This window comes from Chrysemys picta, chromosome 1, assembly GCF_011386835.1.
Source record: "Chrysemys picta bellii isolate R12L10 chromosome 1, ASM1138683v2, whole genome shotgun sequence".
In the NCBI taxonomy this organism is placed as follows: Eukaryota; Metazoa; Chordata; order Testudines; family Emydidae; genus Chrysemys; species Chrysemys picta.
In genome coordinates, this window is record NC_088791.1 from 101592333 (window position 1) to 101615416 (window position 23084).

A 23084-nucleotide genomic window follows, 5' to 3' on the forward strand; every position below is an offset into this window, starting at 1 on the left:
ATGTGAATACAAGGGAGATTTTAGTCACAGACTGCCTTAGTTTTTTTAGTCATCATTCTGTGTCTGAGCTAAGGTTTCCTACTTCTAGTGAAGCCCTTGGGACTCTTGCTGAGATCTAGGAGGAACATTCTTTTTCCCAGAATGCTGACACTTGCCCAGAAGGACCTGGACTGATACCAGCAACCTTTGTCTTATAGAGCACTGACTAGCCATCACATGATAATATGTTTAGGCCACGGTTCTGTGCGAAGCGCCACATGAACACAGGGGAGCAGTCCATAAAGAGCTTCGGGTGGGATTGTGGCTTCAGTCACTACTATCATGGCCTGAATTCAATCTGGAGTTTCTTCTTCTTCTTTCATGTGGCTTGGATAGATAGCAACGACTACAAATTTATGTTTAGATTTGATTGCCAGCACATTGCCACAGCAGTGAACTGGTGAATGTCCTTCAGGCCCCCGGCAAAAGAACAAAGGGGACATTCAGATATGATGTGCTCCATTGTTTGGGCCTGTTGACCACAGCCACATGCAGGTGTTTGCCTTTGGAGCTGGGTTGCCTGGACAGCATTGCGGAAGCCATGGCCCAGGGAACGGAGGTCACCACCTGGAAAGGATAGAGGAAAACACCTATGCCCAGAAATATGCATGGCTGAACATAATCATCAACAAATGTTATGTCAATATTCAACTATGAGCCATAACCGTGTGCATTTGTGGGGGTTGGGAATGAACGACTTTCAGGGTGCTAGAATAAATTAACACAAGAGTTGCTGCTGTAGAATTTGGCCCAGCTGTACTGCAGAGTACATGAGGCCCTTGGTCTTGGTAGCCTATTACCTAGCCCTTAAGTCTCCCACTTTTTCTCTCTCAAACTTTTGAAGTAACCAGAACTGTAGGTGACTTGAGAAGCACAGACATTTTCCAAGGCAAATTATTAATCTGGTAAAACCTCGGTGAGAGAGCTTTGGCAAATGACAGGTGTTCTGCCACAATTATGAGACCAGATCTTCAGCTCCAGTATATAAGTGCCAGTCCAAGAGGCTGTAAAGCAACCCTAATCCCTCAGCTGAAGACTCCCCTGGCAAGACTGAGGAAAAGGTGTGGCCAGAATGAAACTGCACTCCAGTGATCCCTGACTGGCTTTCCAGCACCTTGGGGGCTGCTCCCAGCTATCAGAAGTTAGACGAGCCCTGAGGTTACTCGAATGCATGTCAGGGTCTGCAACCCCAGGGACTGCAAAAGTGGATCAGGGGATCACATTCTGCATTAGTAATAGGAAAATGGGGATTTAAAGTCTGGGAAATTCTGACACTTGCTCACTGGGTTAAATCAGCAGCAGCTAGTATTACTCCTATAATAGCATGGTAAATACTGCATAACAGGGTCTGTTTGAAAAAATGAAGGGTGGTTAATAAATGACGCACCTATCGGAAAGAATCCCAGGTCAGCCTCAAGGATATTGCTAAAGCACTGGAGAATACTGCAGCTGCCTACTCCCGGAGTAGGTCTTCAGTTACTTTACCACATTGGTTTCCCTATCCTTCACATCAATAAAAGTTCCTCCCAACTTAAAGGAGGAGGTTACTTAAAAAGAAACAGTTGTTTTCATAAAAGTTTTTGTCTTTTCTCCTTCAGGAGATTTGCTTCATCAATCCCTCGACCTTTCTCCGTTCGCTACGATCCGTACACCCAGAGAATTGAAGTCTTGGACAATGCAAAGCAGTTGAAGAATTTAGCTGAGTCCATCAGCAGTAAGCAATTGCAGTTTTGTTATAATAGGTTCCTCAAAAGCTAGGACCTGAATGAGGAGAAGGGTTTTTCTCCTGCTGCCATTAAAGACCTGATTCTCACTCCAGTGGGAATTTGATCAGGTCCTAAGTATTTCCTTTATGGTGTATAAAAACTGCTTCCTAATTTCAACCATCCCCCAAAGTAGTTTGCCCACTTTATTGTTTGCTTTTTACATTGGAAATATCACATCTTGATGTTCTTCCTTTTGCTGGAGGACTTTGGCAAAGTTTGAAGGACTGGTTGGTGATATCACAGGAGGATGAAACCAGAGTTGTGGCTCTCTCTGCCCCCAGTAAGGAAAAGGGGATATTCACAGCCTTAGGCTGTTTGGATTTTCTTTCGTCATTTCAGGATGAGCAGTTCTTTCCAATTGACTGACTGGCCTGCTCAAAGCCAGCATCCCTGATCTTACACAGCATCTATGGCTGATAAAACTCCAGATATAAGGGCTGATCCTGCTGTCCGTACTCAGGCAAAACTTCCATTGAAGTTAATGTGCCCAGTCTATCACCCGCCTCTTTGGTCTCATTCTTTCCGGACATGAAAATATGGCTGTGATGTAGTTCCATTGAAATGTATTAAACAGGCTGTAAGACTAACAGGATTTTTGCTGTTTCATATGCAGGTGAGATGGGAACTCTTTGCAGTGCCCTCAAGAAGATAGAATGAAGGTTTTCTCAGCGTCCTCTCTTCCAAGAGCTTCTGGCTGAAGTGACTATATGCAAATGCCAATAATATTCTAGCTATTTCACATTATCACTCTATTGAATGTGTGAATGTTTAAGATATATATGTATACACACACACATATTACTTAATTACTATAGCTTAGCAACAAAAGAGGCTTCTGTGGGTGACTCTGTGCTCTCTTTGGTTGCATATCATAATTCTATTTAAAATTCACCCCAGCCCGGGTGACTATCCACGGCCTGCACATCTTTTCTGTCTGAATCCTGGAGGCTGGCAAAAGAGGGAATCCTTCTCCATTCACCAGGCTGTGGAGTTACTGCAGCCCTGGTACTGCATTGCCCCCATGTCCCAGTGACAACGTGGCAATGGCTAGCAGCAGATTCACCCACCCTGCCACATCCCTCCTACACTCCCATCCCCCCCAGCCTGCAACCATGCTGGGTTCCCCTGGAGAGCTAAGCTCTGTATCCCTAGCTCGTACACAGACTCTACATGTCCTCACAAACCCTGTCCCCTACATAGCAAATTTGCACCTCTTCCACCACACATGGGGCACTCTGCACGGAGAAGAGGCCACGGTTTGCCACCTTAACATGGGGCTTAAGTGGTACCTTGTGTGGGTCCTCTGCACTGGGATGAATTTTGCTGTAAAAGTTTTTGTTCTTCAAAAGTGACTTCAGATTTAGTCAAAGAGTAGATGCTCTGCTCTGTTACAAGTGGAGAATGTGTTTTCAGTCTGTTTCTGACTCATTAGTGAAGATTTCTCCTCCAGTGTTAAAATATTGTGTTCACACCATGTGCAATGTGTTCCCACAGCTCATAGTCCAGGGACTAAATTTGCTATGTCACAGATTGGACATTTGAACCATCCTGAGCTAAGCAGAGCAAATCAGTGTTTCCCATTAACAATTTTCCCATACACAAGTTTCAACATGTGATGACAGGTTTCAGAGTGGTAGCCGTGTTAGTCTGTATCAGCAAAAAGAACGAGGAGTCCTTGTGGCACCTTAGAGACTAACAAATTTATTTGAGCATAAGCTTTCTGGGCTAAAACCCAAATAAATGTATTAGTCTCTAACATGTGATGAGAGGTTCTAAAGCTGCTGTGGGCTTTACAAAACTGATTTAAAAGTCCACAAAATGTAAAACCTATTATTGCACCACTTTTAGATTTACATCTCGAAAAGCAATGGATCTTTCATTCAAACGTTGTCCTTTAAGAGGATACAAACTACAGTTGCCTCTATTATATTTATAGCGTATACTAATCTAAGGATACAGGGCCGGCTCCAGGTTTTTTGCCGCCCCAAGCAAAAAAAAGAAAAAAAGCCGGAGTGCCGTCCCTTGACAAGTGCCGCCCCAAGCACATACTTGGAAGGCTGGTGCCTAGAGCCGGCCCTGTAAGGATACCAGCTGGGACCTTTTTGAATAGAAGTATATTTATACAAAATGGCATCATTTTGGTGCTTTGAAGTATCACTTTTTATCACTGAGTCTTTTATTGTGTGGTAATGTCTGTGCAAACCTTTAATCCCTGGCACTTATTTCAAAAGTGAAAGAAGCCCATGTTCCTTCCCTTCTAGTATAGTGATGCCGCTAAGGTGATTGTGTTCACAAAAGGATGATTCCGCCACAAGTTTGAAGTCTTTCAAAATAATCTGCTGCTGGCTTTCAAATCTTGTTGTGACTGCTGCTATGAATAACAGAAGAGCAGCATCCATGGTGCTGTTGGGAATACAGGATACATGGTTTCCTTTATACTTAAGTGGAATTATTAAACAACTTTCACATTTTGGGTCTGATTATGTCTCATTTACACAGGTGTAGTCTGGAGTGACTCCAGTTAAATCAATGGAATTACATTGGTGTCAAACTAGTGTTAAGTGAGGGGAGAGAACTGGCCCCCTCAGGATTTTAGAAATGGATGAAACAAACTGCAACTAGATTTTCTTACTAAAAAAATAATCTTATGCATTTATTTTTAAATATTTTAAGTTAGTTGCATTTAGAATACTAGTTTGAGTGGATAGCTCAAGAAAGAAATTAAAATTTGTAAAAAATCTTTTAATTTCTCTTCTGTCTGGTAAACATATCATTCTGCTTTGTAAACTAAATGCATGTAAATGTTTAGTAAGCCAGTATTAAAACAAATATTTACAAATATAGAGAGTACTTTTTAAGTGGTGTATCAGACTAAATAAAAAAACAACTCAATAGTATTTTGCACTTCTGCAGCATCATTCATGCAAGAACATCAAAATGCTTTAAAACCATTAACTAAGAAATCTCAGATCCGTGAAGTATTACCTGTATTTTACAGCCAGGGAAACTGAGGCATGGAAGGTTATTGGCATGTCCAGGATCTGCTATCGAGCCTGAGATAAAAATTCTGGATCGGCTCTGTCAATTTAGGCTAATATAGTGTTCCCATTATAGTGCTATCCAAGTATCTAGGATACTCAACTATGACTAAACTTCTGACCCCCAGTCCCATGCTATAACCTCTTCCTCCATGCTTCTTCCTTCAGTGCTTCTTGTAGAATAAGCTAAAATATCCATGGTGCCTTCATTCCTGACTAAGGTGATCAAAAAGTTGTGGTGAGACCGCTTTTGCAGTATCCAGTTGCCTCAGATCTCCTTGACCCTTTTCAGCTTGGGTACCAACCTGGTTACGAAACAGAGCCCACCTTAGTTGCATTGATAGAAGATCAGCTGTCCATGCTGATATTATTACAGTAGGTAGCTGCCTTTAATAGAGTTGATCATGATGGTGTTTGTTATTGTAAAGATGGGGAGGGAGACTTGAGATTTTACCTTGCTTGTTGCTGATGGTTTAATCTTAAAGTATACTGCTGCACTTAGCATGTACTGTATTTTTAAGTTATGTCAAAGGTGTATAGATAGAAGACCTGGTTAGCATTTAAATTAATCTAAATGAATAATAGTCATACCATATAAATTCATTATCAATAAAGCTGCAACAATAAATACAATGTAAAAACCTCTGTATGAAAAGGATTTCTGCTGAAATGAGTTAGTTGCTTTTGGTTGATTTGTTTGTTTTTCCTAAAAGTGCCTATAGCTAATACGATTGGAGTGGCTTTTCATTCTTCTGTATACCCCGTTTCTTCTAAGCTCCATAAAGTAACACTAATAATGAGTTATATGTGCACATCAAGTAGTGACTAGATGCCGTATATAGTGCATTGTGATATTCTGTATTTTGAAGCATTTACTTTTCATCTTCAGTATAGGGGTTGGGATGTAATTATACATCTTTGCGTAGCGTCTCGTTAGCAGGTTTTTCTGTCTGCACAAATGCACAGTTGAGCCAACACTTACTTTGGTGCCTCACTGCATCCAAACCATTTAACTTCCTTACCATTTATTTTCATTAAATTGCATATGTTCACTGTTACTTTTTATGTCAACAGATTATCATGTTCTTTGCAGAGCTAAATAAATACAGTGTTAAGTACATATTAAGTGTATATTTCAGCAGTATGGGCAATGTACTGATTGAAGCGCTGATCCTTGTATATGTCCTAAAAGCAATAGGTGAAAGTTTTGTTTTGTTTTATGCAAATAAAATTGCTAACAATAAAACCCATTAACCAGATGTGATTTGTGTAACCTGGTTTACTATTATGGAGACATGCTAGCCATTCCATAGCCAAGGCTATGCCACAACTTTCCATTAAGCAAACAGGACCTTCCTGTCTTTAACATGTGCCCTTTAAAATATAAAGCATGGGCATAGCTCCTTTGTGACCTGACTTTCTTTTACTATGGAAACTAATTTAGGGCTCAGTCTTATAGTCTTTTATGCAGGCCAACTCTCGCTGACTTCCAAGGGAATTTTCCTGCAAAAGGACTATGGCCCATGTCCTCAAAGGAATTTGATTTGGAGTTAGGCACCTAACTACCTTAGAGGATCTGAGCCTATGTGTCTGAGACCCAAGTTTCCTTATAAGTTGAAACTGAGGTATTCAAAGAAGGGACTTTTTAAAGACTGTGTCAGCCCCACTAAAAGCTGAGTCCAATGGAAACTTTGACCAGTGTTTGAGTTAAAGCTGCCAAGCCTGGTTGACACAGAAACATAGGATTTTCTTATCATAGATTCTTCAACAAGTGGCCATCACAATGCTGTATAAATGCTGCTTCCGGAAATAAAGAAAATAAATAGCTTTGACCAAAAATTCATCTCTTTCAGCGTATACTGAGAATTAGTTAAAGAAAATAAATTTGCAATCTGATATACTGGAGGGAGAGGGAAATGGGACTGTCTACAATATCTCTGGTCAGCACTATAATGAAGTAAACCAGATTGCTTTTGCAAGTAAAGTGAGATGACGGTGATTCAAAGTAGGAATCATATACTCCTATGCTGTTAATTGGAGCAGGAAGGGGGGCGGGAAGGGAATCCTCCTTAATTAATCCTCCTTATTAAATGTGGATCTATATAAAACACCCAGTCAGTGACTTAAAAACAACAAATTTATTTTGGAGCATCCATGTCTCAGGCTAGCAGCTCTCAAGAAGAATGAGCGGATTGCTGCCCCCAGCACCTCCCCCCCCCCGCTCTCTCACACACACACACACACACACACACATTCTCTCTCTCTCTCTCTCACACACACACTCTGCTTCTTAACTCCTGATATAGTATCTGCAGATGCCCTAAAATGGATGTAACCGGACAGATTTCCTAGATGCACACAAATCATCCATTTTCATGTTCAAATGACCAGTTGGATGCAGGTACAATCACATGTAATCACAAGCAGCAAACTGGTGACTGCACCCAAAAAATACGTATTCAAATGTGCAAGCTGGACCTGAGTCAAACCCCAGTGGATTACTCTACTATGTGCAGGTATCTGAGTGCCTATGTGTGGGAGACTCAGGAGGAGTCTGGGTGAGGACTGCAGGACCAGACCTTTTAGAAAATGTAGCCTATTTGGGGAGCTATGGCTTCAAATATTGACCACTGAGGTTAGAAGTTATTTCCCTCTTAGCTGTAAGCTGTTGCAAGTTTGTCTGTATAATAATAAGATCTGGTACATTTTGTCCCTGTAAGGAGACCTGGAACTATAATTTTTGTCACATGACTAGTCCAGTTGTGGTAGGCAACTACAAATACAGTGTAAGAGACACAACCTGCCATTAAGAGCTTACAGTCTAACCACCTGGAATTAATGTTACATAGGACGGTGTGGAATCAAGACCATGGAATTATTTCTTGCCCTGGTCTTACATTGAGGCACCCCTAAAACACAGACACATTACAAAAGTTCAGCCATTCTTCTCTGAAATGTCACACATGTCACTGTTAATGCAGTGGTGCTTTCTTTTAATACCTCACAGAGTGATTTTTGGAGAAGCTGGGTTCAGAGCATGGATTGCAACGTTTGTATTAATATTATAGCCAGTAACTCTGTACCCTTAAAATTATTTGATCAAATACTTAACTATACCTGTAGCTATATAGTTAAAATGTATACGGTCTCTATTTATCATATAGAGACAATGTGGGTGAGGTAATGTCTTTTAATATCTGAAGAAGATCTCTGTGGAGCTAGAAAGCTCCTCTCTCTCCCCAACAGAAATTGGTCCAATAAAAGATATTACCCTCACTCACCTTGTCTCTGTAATACCATGGGACCAACACCTACAACACCACTGCAGGCAAAATTTGTAGTATAGGCAGACAAATAATGTAATTCATCTTGGCACTGATTTCACGCCTAGCCTAGTCCAAAGTCCACTGAAATCAGTGTAAAGACTCTCACCTAAGTCAGTGGGCTTTGGAACAGGCCAGTCATGGTTACAATTAAACATATGGGCCATATTTTAAAAATACATTTACCGGGGGCAAATAGAAGTTTATGGTATAAAAGGAAGCATTTACCTGATCACAGTTTTCATCAGCTATATTTTAATCCTGGCGGTTTCGCTTATGCAATACGATTGCAAATTAATTTACCTGATGTACGTTTTGCAGTTATGACATTTGTATAAGACTTCATTGGATAACATTGCATTTAATAACGTATTATAGGGTATAACTCATGTGCTTAACACGTTTCAAAACTGGTGGGGCTGTCAGCCAGAAACCCACGGAAGCGGTTCGAATTTGTTCTTTTGCGCCTCAAGCAAATCAGAGGTGCCTTCACTCCAGTAAATACTTCGCTGGTTTTTCCTCTATGTGTCACTAACCCTTCAGAGCTCCGTTGGTAGTTTCCATTGCTAGCTTTTAGCCTAGCCTGCTGGAGCTCAAAAAAGGAATGAGCTGGTGAACCGCAGCCTAGGGGTTTCCGCATTCAGCTCAACAAAATGGCACCAGGACGAGCAAAAGGAGAAGTGGTTTGTCCCTGTTAGGTTGACTGATGCTGTTGCTGCTTTATAACCACGAAGATTGGGCGAGAAGGACGAGATTGTCCTTGTTTAGTTTCAGCCCTGCATTACCTGAGTCTGAAGCTGGAGGTTGAGTATCCATTCGCTGGCAATTTTGTATTTCTTAATATGGTTTTGATTTATTTTATTTTATTTTGCAAGAGGAAAAAAATCCCAAGCAAATGGATGTTGCCGGACATTTTGACCTAATGATTTTGTAAGTGCTTGAATGAGAGTACAGGTGGTTGTATGGCAAATATTAATATTTACACCTTTTACCGTCCCGATTGAAAAGTAGCATATAAGGAGGTTGTTATCTTCAGAGAGACTCAATCCCCAGCCTGACTTACTGGCTTTCCACTCTGGGAAGGTTGTTATTAGGTTTACGTCGATAAAATTGTATTCTTTCCTATCTCGATCTGAACCTCTGCACTGTGTCACAGCAGATTTGGGTGTGATAAAGTCGAGTCTTTGCTGATTTCTTTTTATATATTAGATTATATAGTAGGATTATATAGTATATCTATAGATTATAGAGCGACATGACACATGTTTATATAGATGGCATTCTAGTTTATATTACCAGCTAATCACACTTTCAGTTGCTGGTTTCAAAAAGTCACCAAGGAATTTCAGTTCCAGAAAATGTGGATTCTGGGAGTCTTGTTCTTTGTTAAATACCTGGTTTTAATTTCACTGTGGATGTAAATAATGCCGAATGCGGATTCCTACTGTACTCCCACTGAAAGCAAATCAGCTGACAACCTCGGATCTCCGTGGATAATACTTGGAACTGCATAGGACTGTCTGTTCCCTCGTGGCTAGCTCAGAAACAATCGAAGCTCAGAAGACTCGTGTTAATTACAAATAGATGAAAAACCTCACTATTTCGGCGCTAAATTTCTGCCTATGACTAGTTATTACTTTTGCGGGAAGGCGTTTCACTCTGGATCCTTATTCCCAAGCGACCAGCCAAAATCAGAACCAAACTGACCGAGTTAGCCAACAAACTACCCTAGAAATCCAGGCAGTTAAGAGTTTGGACATTACAAGGGATCCAGGAGCAGGGTTGCTGCTTCTGGTCAAGACAGGAGAGTTTCAGCACCTGGGACAGCGGCCATCCCTGCCCTCATCTGACCCACAGGGAAGAAGGGGAATTCGGGGGGCTTAGTAAATCATGTGTCGTTGTAGCATTCTTCCTGGAATCAAGGGAGGATGATTTTATAAAGCTGTAGAGCGTTTGGTGGTACATCTGTATGGAATAATTTCTATACAACAATGTTTAATTATGTACTCTTGTTATTCAGTGACAGTTTGGCCCAAAGGTTTGTCCAGTAAAATTGTATCACTGAGACGTTAGCCTCGACTGCTAAAAAAAATTAGAGTTAAACTGGTCATGTGTGCGTTTGATTATGTTATATTTCGCTGGGCTAAAATGTAGCAGCTTGGCGTAGCTCTGGCAATCGAAATACAGCTTTAAAAGCTGGGAAATGAACTGACAGCAACACAAAGGTGTCTGTCCATGTCCCAAATTGCAGAGTGATGGGAGGAAGAGTACCCCAAAAAATCGAAGAATGAAAACAAAACATAAAATGCCACGGACTTGAAATTGGTTTAAAAATCACGAACTGTACTAGTGGAAATGCTGGCAGAATTTAATTCCGGATCCATAAACACAGCCACACCCGGGACAATAGTTTTCTGGAAACATTAGTTTTGTATATAGAATGCGCATACAGGTTGACGGTCATCGTTCACCGAAATCAATAAAAAGGAACAAGTGTCCTGCGTCTCTGGAGTTGCATGCACTTTATAGTCATTGATCATCTAGTAAATGTCCATCATTAATCCGGAGCCATGTGTTCCCAAGAGATGGGGCTTGAATTATCTACCAGAGCTGAATTCGTTTGCTAGGTAGCGTTAATCTGAGTGAAATTCAAAATACTGTTACAATAGAAACCAGCCCCTTGGAACAATATGGGTTTTCCCCCAGGGCGAAGTATGCAAAGAGCCCCTATCTGAGTGGCAGGTTGGGGGGCAAGGCTATTGAAAGTAAAATGTAAATCTGAAACAAAGTTTAAAGCGGACTGCGAGATCCCGGACACCTTGCAAAAATCACAGGCTGTTGTTGACTGGCATCTCTTCTACTTCATTGCTTTAAAAAAAAACCCCACCGATTTATAACATTCTTAAACTAAACGGTTGGAAATAATCATATTGCACGACATAGGTTTAGGCATAGCTAATAACATTCTCTACGTGGCAATATTTAAAGTAACGCTTAACACTCACAGCTGACATTGCAGCGGGGTTTAAACAGGGCTGGAAATCCATCGAGAGTTACTAGATTGAACAGCTGTCCCTTTCCAGGTCATTCTAATTTCCTCCCGTGTCCTCCCTGCGGCTGGCGGGGACTGTTCCTCCTGGAAATAAAATGTAAAGGTTTCTTTGTGATCACCTGTTCCCCAAATCGAAGACCTTGAAAAGAGAAATTCTACTTCCACCTTCTGAATTACCTGTATAATTGAACGCTTTAGGTAGAATACGGACCAGTCCAATAGTGGGAATTCAGCTATAGAAAGAAGATTTTTCCAGTTAGACAATAAACGCAAAGAAAGACAGAGAGAGGTGTGTGTGTGTGGGGGGGGGGGGATACTTTTTTTCCACGCACAAAGCCTGGAAGCTCGGATTCAGAGATGTAAACAGAATCCAGATTTCAATTGGCCTCTTAACAAAAGATATTTATTTCTAAAACGGTAAAAAGATGCAACACTGCGGAAAATAAAGACACTTTCAAATAGAGCAGGAGGATCCTGCTTTGAAATTACCATGAGAAGGGGGGTTATTTTAGTCTCCTGCGTACAATGTCCGCAGCGCATTTCCATTGATCTCCCTGGGGCGGGCACTATAAATGGTCCTCACTCACTGCTGGGCTCCCCCAGTGTCAGACCCACCGGGAATCCTACCTCCACCCCAAACCCGTCTCGCACTGTAAGGACGCCGGGGAGGGTTTTGTCCCACAGCCCTTAGCAGCGGGTGTATAGTCCCCGTTAACTGCCTATGACCGATCTCCGCTGGGGCTCTCTCTGAGCAAGGCGAGGCCAAGGGCTGGTTCTCTGAAACTCGGCGCCTGTAGGCGGTGTGAGCTAAACTCCCTCTGCACAGGTGGATCTGGATTTCCTGAGCCGGTTTTCAATGAAGACCGATGCTGCGGGCGCCCCAGGCAGGAGAGCAAGCCTCCAAGAAGATGCGGAGAAGGAAACTCCGGCCACAGAATCCCTAGGCAAGGGAGAGGGCCTGGTCTGGGAGGAAGAGGAAGGAAGAGCCACCCTGATCGTGACCTTCACCCTCCGGAATGCTAGAAAGGCCGGGCTCTCCAAGACAGTCAAAGTCTTCCAGGTACAAACCTCCCCATCCCAGCCTCTCTCCTAATCCTTGCCCTCCACAGCATCCTCCTGCCTCTCGCCTCATCCCCTTCTGTGCTCCATCGGAGCCCCCTGCCTCTGTCCCCTAACCTTCCCCTCTCTTCTCACATGCTTGTACCTTCCCTCAGACCCTGCTCGGCCTGACCCCGTCTAGCCTCTGCACGTGTCCCCCTCTTATGGGCCAGCTGCCTCTTCCCACTTCCTAGACTCTCAGCTCTTCTGTTCCCCTGTATGTTAGCACCACCTCTCTGCTCAAAGGGGTTGGCTGGGGCTCTCCTGGGTGAAGGGGGATGCCAGGGGCACTTTGAAATGAGGATGGAGGGTTAGAGGGATGGGAACAGCTGTTTAGAGGAACCATCTTGCTGTATGGGGGTATTTGTCCGACGTAAGCAGCCCGCCCTGCCCTCTCCCATTCTCTGATTCTGGTGCCTTCAGGTGGAGAACGATTCTAGGGTGAAGAGCCCTCAGCCAATGTGACCCTCTGGCTGTTATGATGCTGTGGATTCTCTCAGCAGATTCTATGCAAACTATCTGAAGGGAGGATCCGGAGTGAAAGAACTGCTCATCTCCCACAGTAAAACACACACGCAATGGATAGTTCATTTTAGGCGTAAGAAAAATTGGTGTTGACATTTCTTGTAAAGCTTTATCCAGCTATCTTTTAAAAGACATATTACAGCTGCAGTTAAAGCGAGCTGTCTTTCAATGAATGACACTAATGATTTTAGATTTCTCACCACGTGGACTTTTGTCTTTTGCAGACTTTTGAAGCTGGAATCCATCACCTTGAAACCAGGCAAGCCAAAAAATCCAAGAACACTACTGATGACCTCGAATTTTTTGTCAAATGTGAAGTTCATAATTCTGATGTCAGTGTCCTTATAAACTCCTTAAAGAAAGTGGCGGAAGATGTGAAAACTATCAGAGAAGAGAGAGGTATGCAATGTGTGGAACCTGTACTCTAATGGCTAAGTCCCCTCCTCCCACAAATGTGTCTAATTGTATTTAAATTATTCATTAGGTCCAGAGTTTCCAGTTTATGCATGTGACGTTAGGCCCCCTATCCTGCAATGTGATGTTCCTGAGCAGATCCCATATTCATGCATAGCTCCAGTGACCTCACAGAGGTCAGCCTTCCTAAAACACATCCCGGCATTGGGGGTCCACCTGTTTTTCATGCATCTTCTATTTCTAGATGATTCTGAAAATATAGCACATCAAAATATGCAACAGATTTTATCAATGTCATATTCTCCATAGTACTTCTATGCATTTTGTCTCTGTGTGTCAACATGTAGTAGTTATTATATTTTATATGAAATAGAAAATATTCAGGAAAGCTGATGTTCTATAAACAAGAAGAGCTATTATTATTATTTATTAGAATACAGAGTGTTCTCTTCTTTTTAAATTTCTAAAGGACAGGATATTCCTTCTGTATTATTGCTTGTTCTCTTAGAAGAAAAACAGCCTTCTCACCAGCCAGCCTGAAATTAACAGTGGTCTGCGATCTAAATAGCCTTTGCCAGAGAACAGGGGCTCAGCCCATTGTGGTAATTCTTATGTTCATTGGCTGGTGAAGAGTGAATGATTTACGATCAAAACCTGAGAAAATGATAGAGAATACAGGTATATGGGCTTCATGCATAACACTCATTTATGCTAATGCAAACTACATTTTTTAGTTCAAGTATGAATAGGCATAGACTTAAACACATGCATAAGTGCATTACTGAATCAGAGCCTTAGGCCCAGTTCAGAAAAGCACTTACACACATGTTTATCTTTAAGCAAGTAGTTAAGATTCACTGACAACAATGGAATTTAAACATAGGCTTTGTTGAATGGGGACCTTATTGTCGGGAGCATATACTGTATGCAGTGAACTGTACATAGTAACACCTTTTTAATCAAATGCCACTTGGGACAGAGAAAACAATTCGGAAAATGGGGGTTGTATAAAGTGAGGTGTTATTGGGGGAGAAAATATGGGCCAGAGAGAGAAATGATAATGATAACACAGCTTTTCTTCAGCTTTACTGACATTATCCGTTTGGGGTGGGGGGGGGGCAGAGGTTGGATTTTTTTAATCCATTGATTTAATAATCTATTTTCAGCATTCAAAGTCTGATTTAGGAAAGCACTTGAGCACATGTTTAACTTTAAAAAATGTGAGTTGCTAGTGAGAAGTCTTGCAGAAATGAATTTTAAGAGGGGATTTTAACGTGACAAGGCAGGTTACCGAGTGAATAGGAACAAGGAAGGTGTTTCCATGAATGTGGAACTGTGAATGTGAGAATGAAACAAATGGGGCACCTCAGCTGGAAGCTTGGATGGAGGGCAGGGAGCAAGTAGGGAGCAACAGAAGATGAGAGCAGAGATGTAGAGAGCTTGAATACAAAGATAAGAAGCTTGAATTTGCTGGGAAAGGTGAGCGAAAACCGGAGTGGCATAGTCAGAGAAATGAGTAGAGATAGTTATTATAGCACTGTTCTCAATGAACGGAGGGGAGAGAGGTTTGTTTCTGTCTTAAACTGTGATTTCATGTTGCTTAGCTCATGCAATTGACATGCAACCCATCATTAAGGCAGTCTCCTTTTTGTAAAGACAATTATTTGTCATGCAGTCATGAACTCAGAGCTCAATCCTGCAACATGCTGAGTTCTCTGGTCCTGAACCAGAAAAGCACATGCTGTCCCATTAAAATCAATCAGAATACTCACAGATTAAAAAAGTAAGAATGTGCATATGTGTTTGCAGGATTGGGTATCTTGATAACCTCAGCTGCACTTGCAAATAATCATGTCTGCAATTATTTGTTCCATAACATTTTAGATGCAAAAAAGAGAGTGTTGGTTAAGGCCACACTGAACTTCAAGCATCCTGATTAAATGCAAGAATATCACCCTTTACAAAAGCAAATTTCCAACTGACTATAAATGGAGCTTGCCTGAGTGGGAAAAACTAAGTAGGGCCCTCAGGGTTTGGGTCACTGTGAACAGTGACATTGTTTGTAATTTTTCAACTCATTTTTAGTTCACCATTTGTAACGTGGGGGTGTAAGATATTCCTCCTATAAAGCAGAGGTGGTTATTCTCAGTGGTTTGTTTTTATTCTGTCTCTTCCCAAGCCCGTACTGAACCTATATCATTTAAATGTACCATTTTTTGCTATCTCCAACAGTCCCATGGTTTCCAAAGAAAATACGAGACCTTGACAAGTGCCACCATCTGATCGCCAAGTATGAACCTGATTTGGACCATGATCATCCTGTAAGTTTAAGGTCATCATTAGTTTACCTTTGAAACTATTTAAATACATTGGTTAGTTCTGCTGTCCAGATGAAGCACAATAGAAAGAATTCTCTGTAAAACTATCCTCCGAAACAATTCTGTGCCCGACGTTTGTCTTTTAAAGAGGGGATTTACAATGGACATCAGTGAACTAGGAATTAATGAAGTAATCTAATAATAAAAAATCTTATAGACCTGTTGTATTAATTTATATGGAATAAATAGGCCCAAAGAGCTAAGTGTTAACATGATCCTGTCGCTGTCCAACATTAAACAGTGTCAAACAAGGTCTGGTGTTTAGTATACAGAGATCTCAGTCTGCTTAGTATCATGGCAAACATGCCATTAAAATAGTTTTAACCCTTTAATAAAGATACAGGGGGAAAAAAGGAAAAACACTTAAAACATTTGAAAGGTAAAGTATTAAGTAAGGTTTTCCTTTTAACAGTATCCCTTGTTCTCTTTCCCTTTAGCTGTAGAGTGTCTTTAGAAGGAAAATCCCCCTTGTCTGACAGTGTCTTAGATGGTAATAATTGTCCTTTTGTGGGGAAAGGGAAAAAAATTAGTTGAGATGGGCTGGAGTTGTTGTTAGTGCCATTGTTGTTGAAATCTGATGCTGTTTCCTAGAAGACACAACAAGACAAGCACGCACAAAAGGGGAAAGTAGAGAATAGCAAAGATAGAAAATGCAATATTTGTCCCTGGTGTTGACTCTCACATGCAGTATCACTGTTTGAAAAACACTGGCACAGCACACGGTCTTATTAGGCTCTCTGAGGTGTGGCAAACCTGTACAGCATCAGGCTGTTTAAGGCATTGCTTTTATTTGCCTTTTTGGTCACAGGCTTACAGCAGTGTGCAAAATATAGTCTTGGCCAGCTAAGTCAGACTCTTGTTAGACAGAAGAAAAAAGGAGAGGGATAGGAAAGAGAAGACATAAAGTGGGGAAGGAAAAAGACACAAGAAGGGGCAAGGTGGAGAACAGTCTCACATCCCAGGTGGGGTTTGGGATTCAGTCTCTGTCAGTGGAGGTGGTGATGTCATCTGGGTCCTTCTCTCTGGCCCAGTCTGGTAAGAACCGTCTCTCAGGATCAGTACAAGGAAAGCCCAAAGGTATTACAGGAGATCCAGGGTCCCAGGAAACAGTGGGGATGGCAGCCGTGATGGTAAAGCTTACTCTTTTGTGTTCTCCCATTTTTCAGTTAGCCAGCATGCTCCTAATTTCCCCCCACAACATCTCTTTTTGAGGGAGTGATGGGCAGAATCCCCTAAAAAGGGAGTAATGGGCAGAATCCCCTCTTATTTTGTTCACCAACTAGGCCTAATTTCTGACACAGCTATTTTGGTTAATTAATTTCCAGATCCAAACTTCTCTTGCTTACCAGCCATGAACTTAATATAATCCTTGAGTTATATCAGTGGCCTTTTTTTTTTTTTTTTTTTTTTTTTGAGGGGGAGGAGGCGGTTACTTCAGTCTTTCTGCTCCCTTTTGCACCTTTCCCTGTCAACATTTATCATTATATGTGATTGGAACATTTTGTAAACTTTCATTCACTTTCCCACAGTTGAGCTTGCAATTAAGGTACATTTGTAGGCCCAATTATTACAACAAGTCCCCATTCAGAAATGCACTTAAGCACATGTTTAACTTTAAGTACATGGTTAAGTGCATCCCTGTTCAGGAAAGGCCTTTAGCACGTGATCAGGTCTCACTTTCTAGACAAGAAACCTCTCGTTCATTTGCCACCCCCAAATTACAACATATTAACCATGTGCTCGGTTGGTCTGACATAACAATGTGTTCCTGTGCCCCAACCTTCTGCATCTTGCCTTATTTTAGGTCTTGAGTCTATGGTCTTTACATCTATTGGTAACTTTACACATGTGAGCAGTCCCATTGAAAGAGATAATAATACTTCCCTGGCTCACAGAGATTATAACATGCTCTCAGAGTCAAATTCTTCCCTCAGCTAAATGAGCACAACTCTCATTGACTACAGTCGTATTCATGATCATAACCCTAAAGGAAAAGTTTGGCCCTTAACATGAAAAATGGTTCCAATAAATGTTGAATATTTTACAGTAATAAATATTTGCACAGTGATACCGATCAGCTCTGCTTTATTAGTTGTGTTAATATGGAGCCAGAATTTAGATATGATTCTTATTATATCAAAAGTAATGTAAACCTGAAAGGGATTTGATTTCACATGTTTTTAATATTTACTGGATAATTGGAAAGACCTGACTGGAAGAGCTGAATTTCTATTAAAACATAAGGAAAAAGAAAACCCAAATTTAAATTTGCCCCCTTTTGAGCAAAATATCATATGTCCATCTCTAAATGTCTCATAATTAAAAATGGCTATCATGACCTTCCCTTTCCTAGGTGCACACTTTGTTCAGCACTGGTGTTTCTGTTTTGTTAGTACAGGCTTCCCCCCACCCCCATCCCTCAGCTTCCTGTCATGACCCTTGCCAGTGATAAGCGGAAGATCCTGTCTGCTTTTTCCTAACTCTATTTTGCGGGCCTTGCAGATCTCTTCAAAACCCACCAACTAACGACACTTCTGACTTTTATGTGTGAAAAACTATTCAACTTTTATTTAACCAAATTAAACATAACAATAGCTTTCAGTAACCCTTCTACTTACTCCCAGAAGGAAAGCCTGAGCTTATAAGAGTCTGGTGGTGCTTCCCTTCCTGACCACAGTCCAGCTTCCCGCCCTCCTCCGCGATCCAGCTCCCTTTCCCCATAGCAACGAACCTATGATCATTCAAATTCAACCCCCAAAAGTTCCAAATGAGCAGATTAATGGAGCTTCCGTTCAGGAGTCCTGTGTTTCGGGTCACCAGATGACAGAACAAGGAGTAATGGTCTCAAGTTGCAATGGGGGAGGTTTAGATTGGATATTCAGAAAAACTTTTTCACTAGGAGGGTGGTGAAGCGCTGGAATGGGTTACTTAGGGAGGTGGTGGAATCTCCTTCCTTAGAGGTTTTTAAGGCCCGGCTTGACAAAGCCCTAGCTGGGATGATTTAGTTGGGGATTGGTCCTGCTTTGAGCAGGGTGTTGGGCTAGATGACCTCCTGAGGTCCCTTCCAACCCTGATGTTCTATGACTCTATGATTCTATAAGTTCTTTTGGTCTTTGTCCAGAGACACATGTCATCTTACAATTTCACTTAACAACCCTTATCCTATAGCAACGTCTCCTAGCATACAATTTCACATCAACATAGTCCCTTTTCACAATGGCTAAGCAGAAAATCAATGGCGTGAGCTTAGTTTCTAACTCTCCCACTTAAATTGTGCCTTTCATTCTGTATAATGATCACTACTCAAACCTACTATAGCTTCATGCTTAGCTGTGACCAAAGTACGCTACATTCCTGTTTAGGAACAGGTCCAAAGTCAGTGAGATTTCATGGGTGTAACTAAGTGCAGAATTTGGCTCACTCTGTAATATTCCCATGATTCCTTGCCACAGAGAGAATGCAATAGAAGAAACAATCAAATTCAGGCCTGTTAGTTTTGAATGTTTCTGTCAGCAAATCCATTTAAGCCCATCACTGTCCAGATGTAAGAGTGATGCTAAATTATTTCCCAATTTAGGGCTACACTGACCCAGAATACAGGAAACGGAGAGCCTTCTTTACAGACCTGGCCTTCAACTACAGAGAGTAAGTGCAGCACCACTGGAAAACTGCTTGTTCTAAATCAGTTTCACTCACATTTTGTGTGCTCTCGCAGTAAGTAGTCTGATTTTGTTCACCTGTAAGCAGCTTTATGGTTGATGTAACTTAATCCTAGGCCAATGGTCTGTGGTGCCATCTGTTGGAAAACTGAGTTAATCACAGAAACACACATCCCATACAAATCAGGAACATTTCAGAATACAATGAAAATTAATTTAATATTTAACTTTAGGGCTGCCTTCACACCTCACTTAGCTCTGCATAATTTCATGTAATTCTAGGGGGCAAATGGTCTCTATATGACTCTTTCATTTAAACTATAGGATGAGAGTATCTTCCTTCCAGGATTTGGCATGTACCTTAATAAACCTGTCAGGTAGACAAGGACTTGTGCATGTCCTACAGAAAAAAAAAGATGGACTTATCCTCAAATGAACAATTTACACTTTCTTGCCTTTCTGTGTAAAAACACATGGGAGTGGAAGAGAAGTCTGGGGGCTTGTTCTTGTGGACACTGAAATTCATTCTATGCACTTGTAGGTGGCATTAGCAAGATGCATAATGGCCTTGAGCTGTGAGCCACATGGTGCCCAAGAACTCAAGAGAAACCCTGAACCTTGGGAGATTTCTGCTTAATGACAGCCTCCGTACATTGTGGCTAGTCAGCCAGCTCCCTCACTAATATTGTGAATTATCTCCTTCTCTGATGGTAGATACAACTACAGAGGGGAAGCTAATGCTGAAATATGCACAATATACCTATAAACCCACTTGATGTATAATTGTTGATGGTCTTCCAGCAGCTAAGCAATTGGAACGGGAAATAATACAGCATTGCTTCCTCTACATTCCATCAAGTGGTCCATCCTTTACAGTATTTCACTGTTTGCACCATCCCTGGGGATTTGGTGGAGCCTAGGACACCTGGGTCATAAAACCCTTTAGAATCCTTCAGGATGATTATTTATTATTTGTAATTATTTTAGTATGGCAAATAATCCTGAGGCATATAAAGAAAATTATACTTGAAACTAGAACTCAAGTCAGCTACATATATTTTTTTCTCTCTCTCTCTTTAAAGAGGAGACCCTTTGCCTCGAGTTGAGTACACTGTCCAGGAGACTGCTACTTGGTGAGTATATTTTTCATAACCTGCCCCATGACAAGTCATGGGGTGATTCCACTGAAACCCAAGGGAATTTCAGAGGTGCAAGAAGTGCACAACAGTGCCCTACATTTTCAAATAATATTTGACATCTCTAATTTTAATTGATGTATTAATTATCCCTTCTTGTTGTTCATTTTGCAGAATTCTGTTCTCCCCAGGCAAGTGTAACTCCCGGTGTTGCTAAGAGGAGTTACATACCTGCACTGAGGGGTGAATAGACCTCTGAATCTATTTCCAGGTTACATTAAGTGGTGAAAATACATCAAAAGGCTCAGGGTTGATGCACCTAAGTGACGGGGGCTTTCTGCTACATTTGTGGCCCCTCTTTCTGCCCCCACCCAGTTTCCAAGGTAGCAGAGGCAAATTTGATCCCTGGCAGGTTGGAACAACCTCAGGGCTGCTCTAAATTGCACTGGCTAAGGGGCTGTTACATCCCCTGTGATGTTGGTAGGAGGTGTGGAGCTTAGGACCAAAGCAGCACAAAGCAGACTTAGTAGGGATGTGGATCTAGCCCTCAGAGTTCTGGTTCAGTTAAAAGACACTAAAAAGTTTGGCTACTTAACCATACTATCCAGAACTCTTGAAAATCTGCAAAATTTGTCTGGAAAACTCAGGAGAACAAGTGCTTTTTTAAGATTTCTTTTGCTTCTGGTTGGGCTGGAAATAAAATGCAACTGTTTCTCGCAAGGTATTTTTGGCAGCTCCTGTCTTGACCAGAACCTGGAAGTGTGTAAGACTGAAAAATGATCAAATAAATGTTAACTGAGTATTTCAGAATCTTTAAAAGAGATTGGTCCCAAGCCAGAAAATTCAGATCTGGATCCAGATCTGGATTTGAGTCTGTGGTTTTTGTTTGGTTCCTTATAAACATAGGGGCCTGAATTCATGTTACTGGTCTCTGCCAGAGAGGATGCTGGACTAGCTGAACCACTGGTCAGTCCAGCATGGCAATTCCTATGTCCTTAACTTAAAATTGAACATTATCTGGTTCATGTTCTACTTAGGGGCTAGTGTGAAAAAAGAAGAGAGAAGGGGAGAAAGAATAATCCAGTGGGGAAAAAAAGGGTGAAGACGGAGCAAAAAGTGAAAAGCCATGTGAAAGTGGGAAGGATGAGAAAAATCAGTGTAGTCAAATGTATATACATATACACACACACAGAGTGTATTTTTCCATTTGAATTTTTCTCTTCTCCTCTTTCCTCCCCTGTATATGCTAGAACCGATGCAAAGGGGTGCTCTTAATATATACATGCTGAGATAGATAGTAGTGCAAGGGAGTGCATCTATCTAGCAATTTATGGGGTGAGGGATGTTTCTAACCCCAGTGCACAGCACAGGTTTCCCTTTACGTTAAAAATGTTCCTTTTTAAGTTGACTCACTCTCTGAATAAACATGGTCTTAACTTACAATAAAAAAGCTTCATGATCTCAGATGAACCCAGGGCAAGCCACACTAGAGAAAGTCACTTTTCACACCAGTGCAGCCCATTTCCCCTGGTGTTTTCCTCATTGTAGCTATCCCAGTGCAAAAACCCCAGTGGGATTTGCAACAAAAAAATAATGCAAGAAATTCATTAAACCTAGAAGACATTTGCCAACTTCAGAAATGGATGAAGGTTTTGGAAGAAAGGGGAGTTTTGATTTCTTGTCCACCTCCTTCCATCTTCCCTAGCTGCCTTTCAAAAATCACACTATATAGCAATAATTATTGTTATGGGTTACTTGTCTTACAAGAATGTCTTGTGGTCCCACTTGAGATCAGGGCCCCACTGTGCTAAGTACTGCATGTACACATAGTTGAAGATTGTACACTCTTCTTGGTAGGGACTATCTAAATGGACAAGACGGACAAAAGGTGGGAGAAAGGAAAAATTACTATCCCCATTTTACAGATGGGAAAGTGCGAAATTAGACAATTAGCCCAAGGTCTTACAGGGCACAGCCAGGAATTGAGCCTAGATCTCCCAAGTCCCCAACCAGCACCTCAGCAACAAGGTCATCCTTCCTCTCTGAAGGAGTGTTTTATTTTAAATAAAATCCATTGGGCCTTAGAATTTGCAAAATGAGCACCGGATAACTACCAAGGAACATCATATCCTACTCATCCAACTTCTATTATTTTTACAAGCTAGATTTTCAAATAACCTTTGAAAAGTAGTAACATGCCTTTTAAGTCCTTAGCATCATGTGCATGACGGCTCTCACCAGCCAACAATATTGGCATGTTCTGGTGTGTGGGAATGTTGTATTTAAGAAAATTAAATTGTGTGTTCTTTCCTGTTTTTTCCCCTTTTTCTGCCAACCTCCATCACGGCAGCCATTCTCCATCGAGAACTATTCCCACAGTGGTAAATGGAACAGGCCTTTCGGGGGTATCTATCTATCTCCTCAACACAGTTAGCCCCAGCAACCCAAATTCCAAAATTAGATCTCACAGTTGTTACTGTGCTCCCTAGGGCTGTGTGCTGAGGTCAGCTGCATTACAACACAACTTAATATGGATACAGGGAAACCAAAGGGGAATTTTTTTAACATGCTGTAAAGTCCCTTGATGTTAGCTCTGAAGAGCTGTTGGATGCCTTTAGTTTGTAGCAACATGTGTATAAAAATGAAAACAAGAGCA

At 41.4% G+C, this 23084-nt stretch overlaps 2 protein-coding genes across 3 annotated transcripts in view; both read left to right on the plus strand.

Moving 5' to 3' along the window:
- PAH (phenylalanine hydroxylase) overlaps positions 1–6102 on the plus strand; it is a 58886-nt gene extending 52784 nt beyond the window's left edge. For both annotated transcript variants that reach the window (XM_024108419.3, XM_065565226.1), the window contains 2 exons: positions 1638–1753; positions 2419–6102. In XM_024108419.3, the coding sequence (XP_023964187.2) occupies positions 1638–1753; positions 2419–2462 (160 nt within the window). In that variant the 3' untranslated portion in view covers positions 2463–6102. The remainder of the gene's footprint in view (positions 1–1637; positions 1754–2418) is intronic.
- Positions 6103–11955: 5853 nt separating this feature from the next.
- Positions 11956–23084, plus strand: part of LOC101942670 (tyrosine 3-monooxygenase-like) — a 43249-nt gene continuing 32120 nt past the window's right edge. The window contains exons 1-5 of the mRNA XM_008171792.3: positions 11956–12278; positions 13066–13240; positions 15488–15576; positions 19211–19278; positions 20375–20425. Of these exons, the coding sequence (XP_008170014.1) occupies positions 12075–12278; positions 13066–13240; positions 15488–15576; positions 19211–19278; positions 20375–20425 (587 nt within the window). The 5' untranslated portion in view covers positions 11956–12074. The remainder of the gene's footprint in view (positions 12279–13065; positions 13241–15487; positions 15577–19210; positions 19279–20374; positions 20426–23084) is intronic.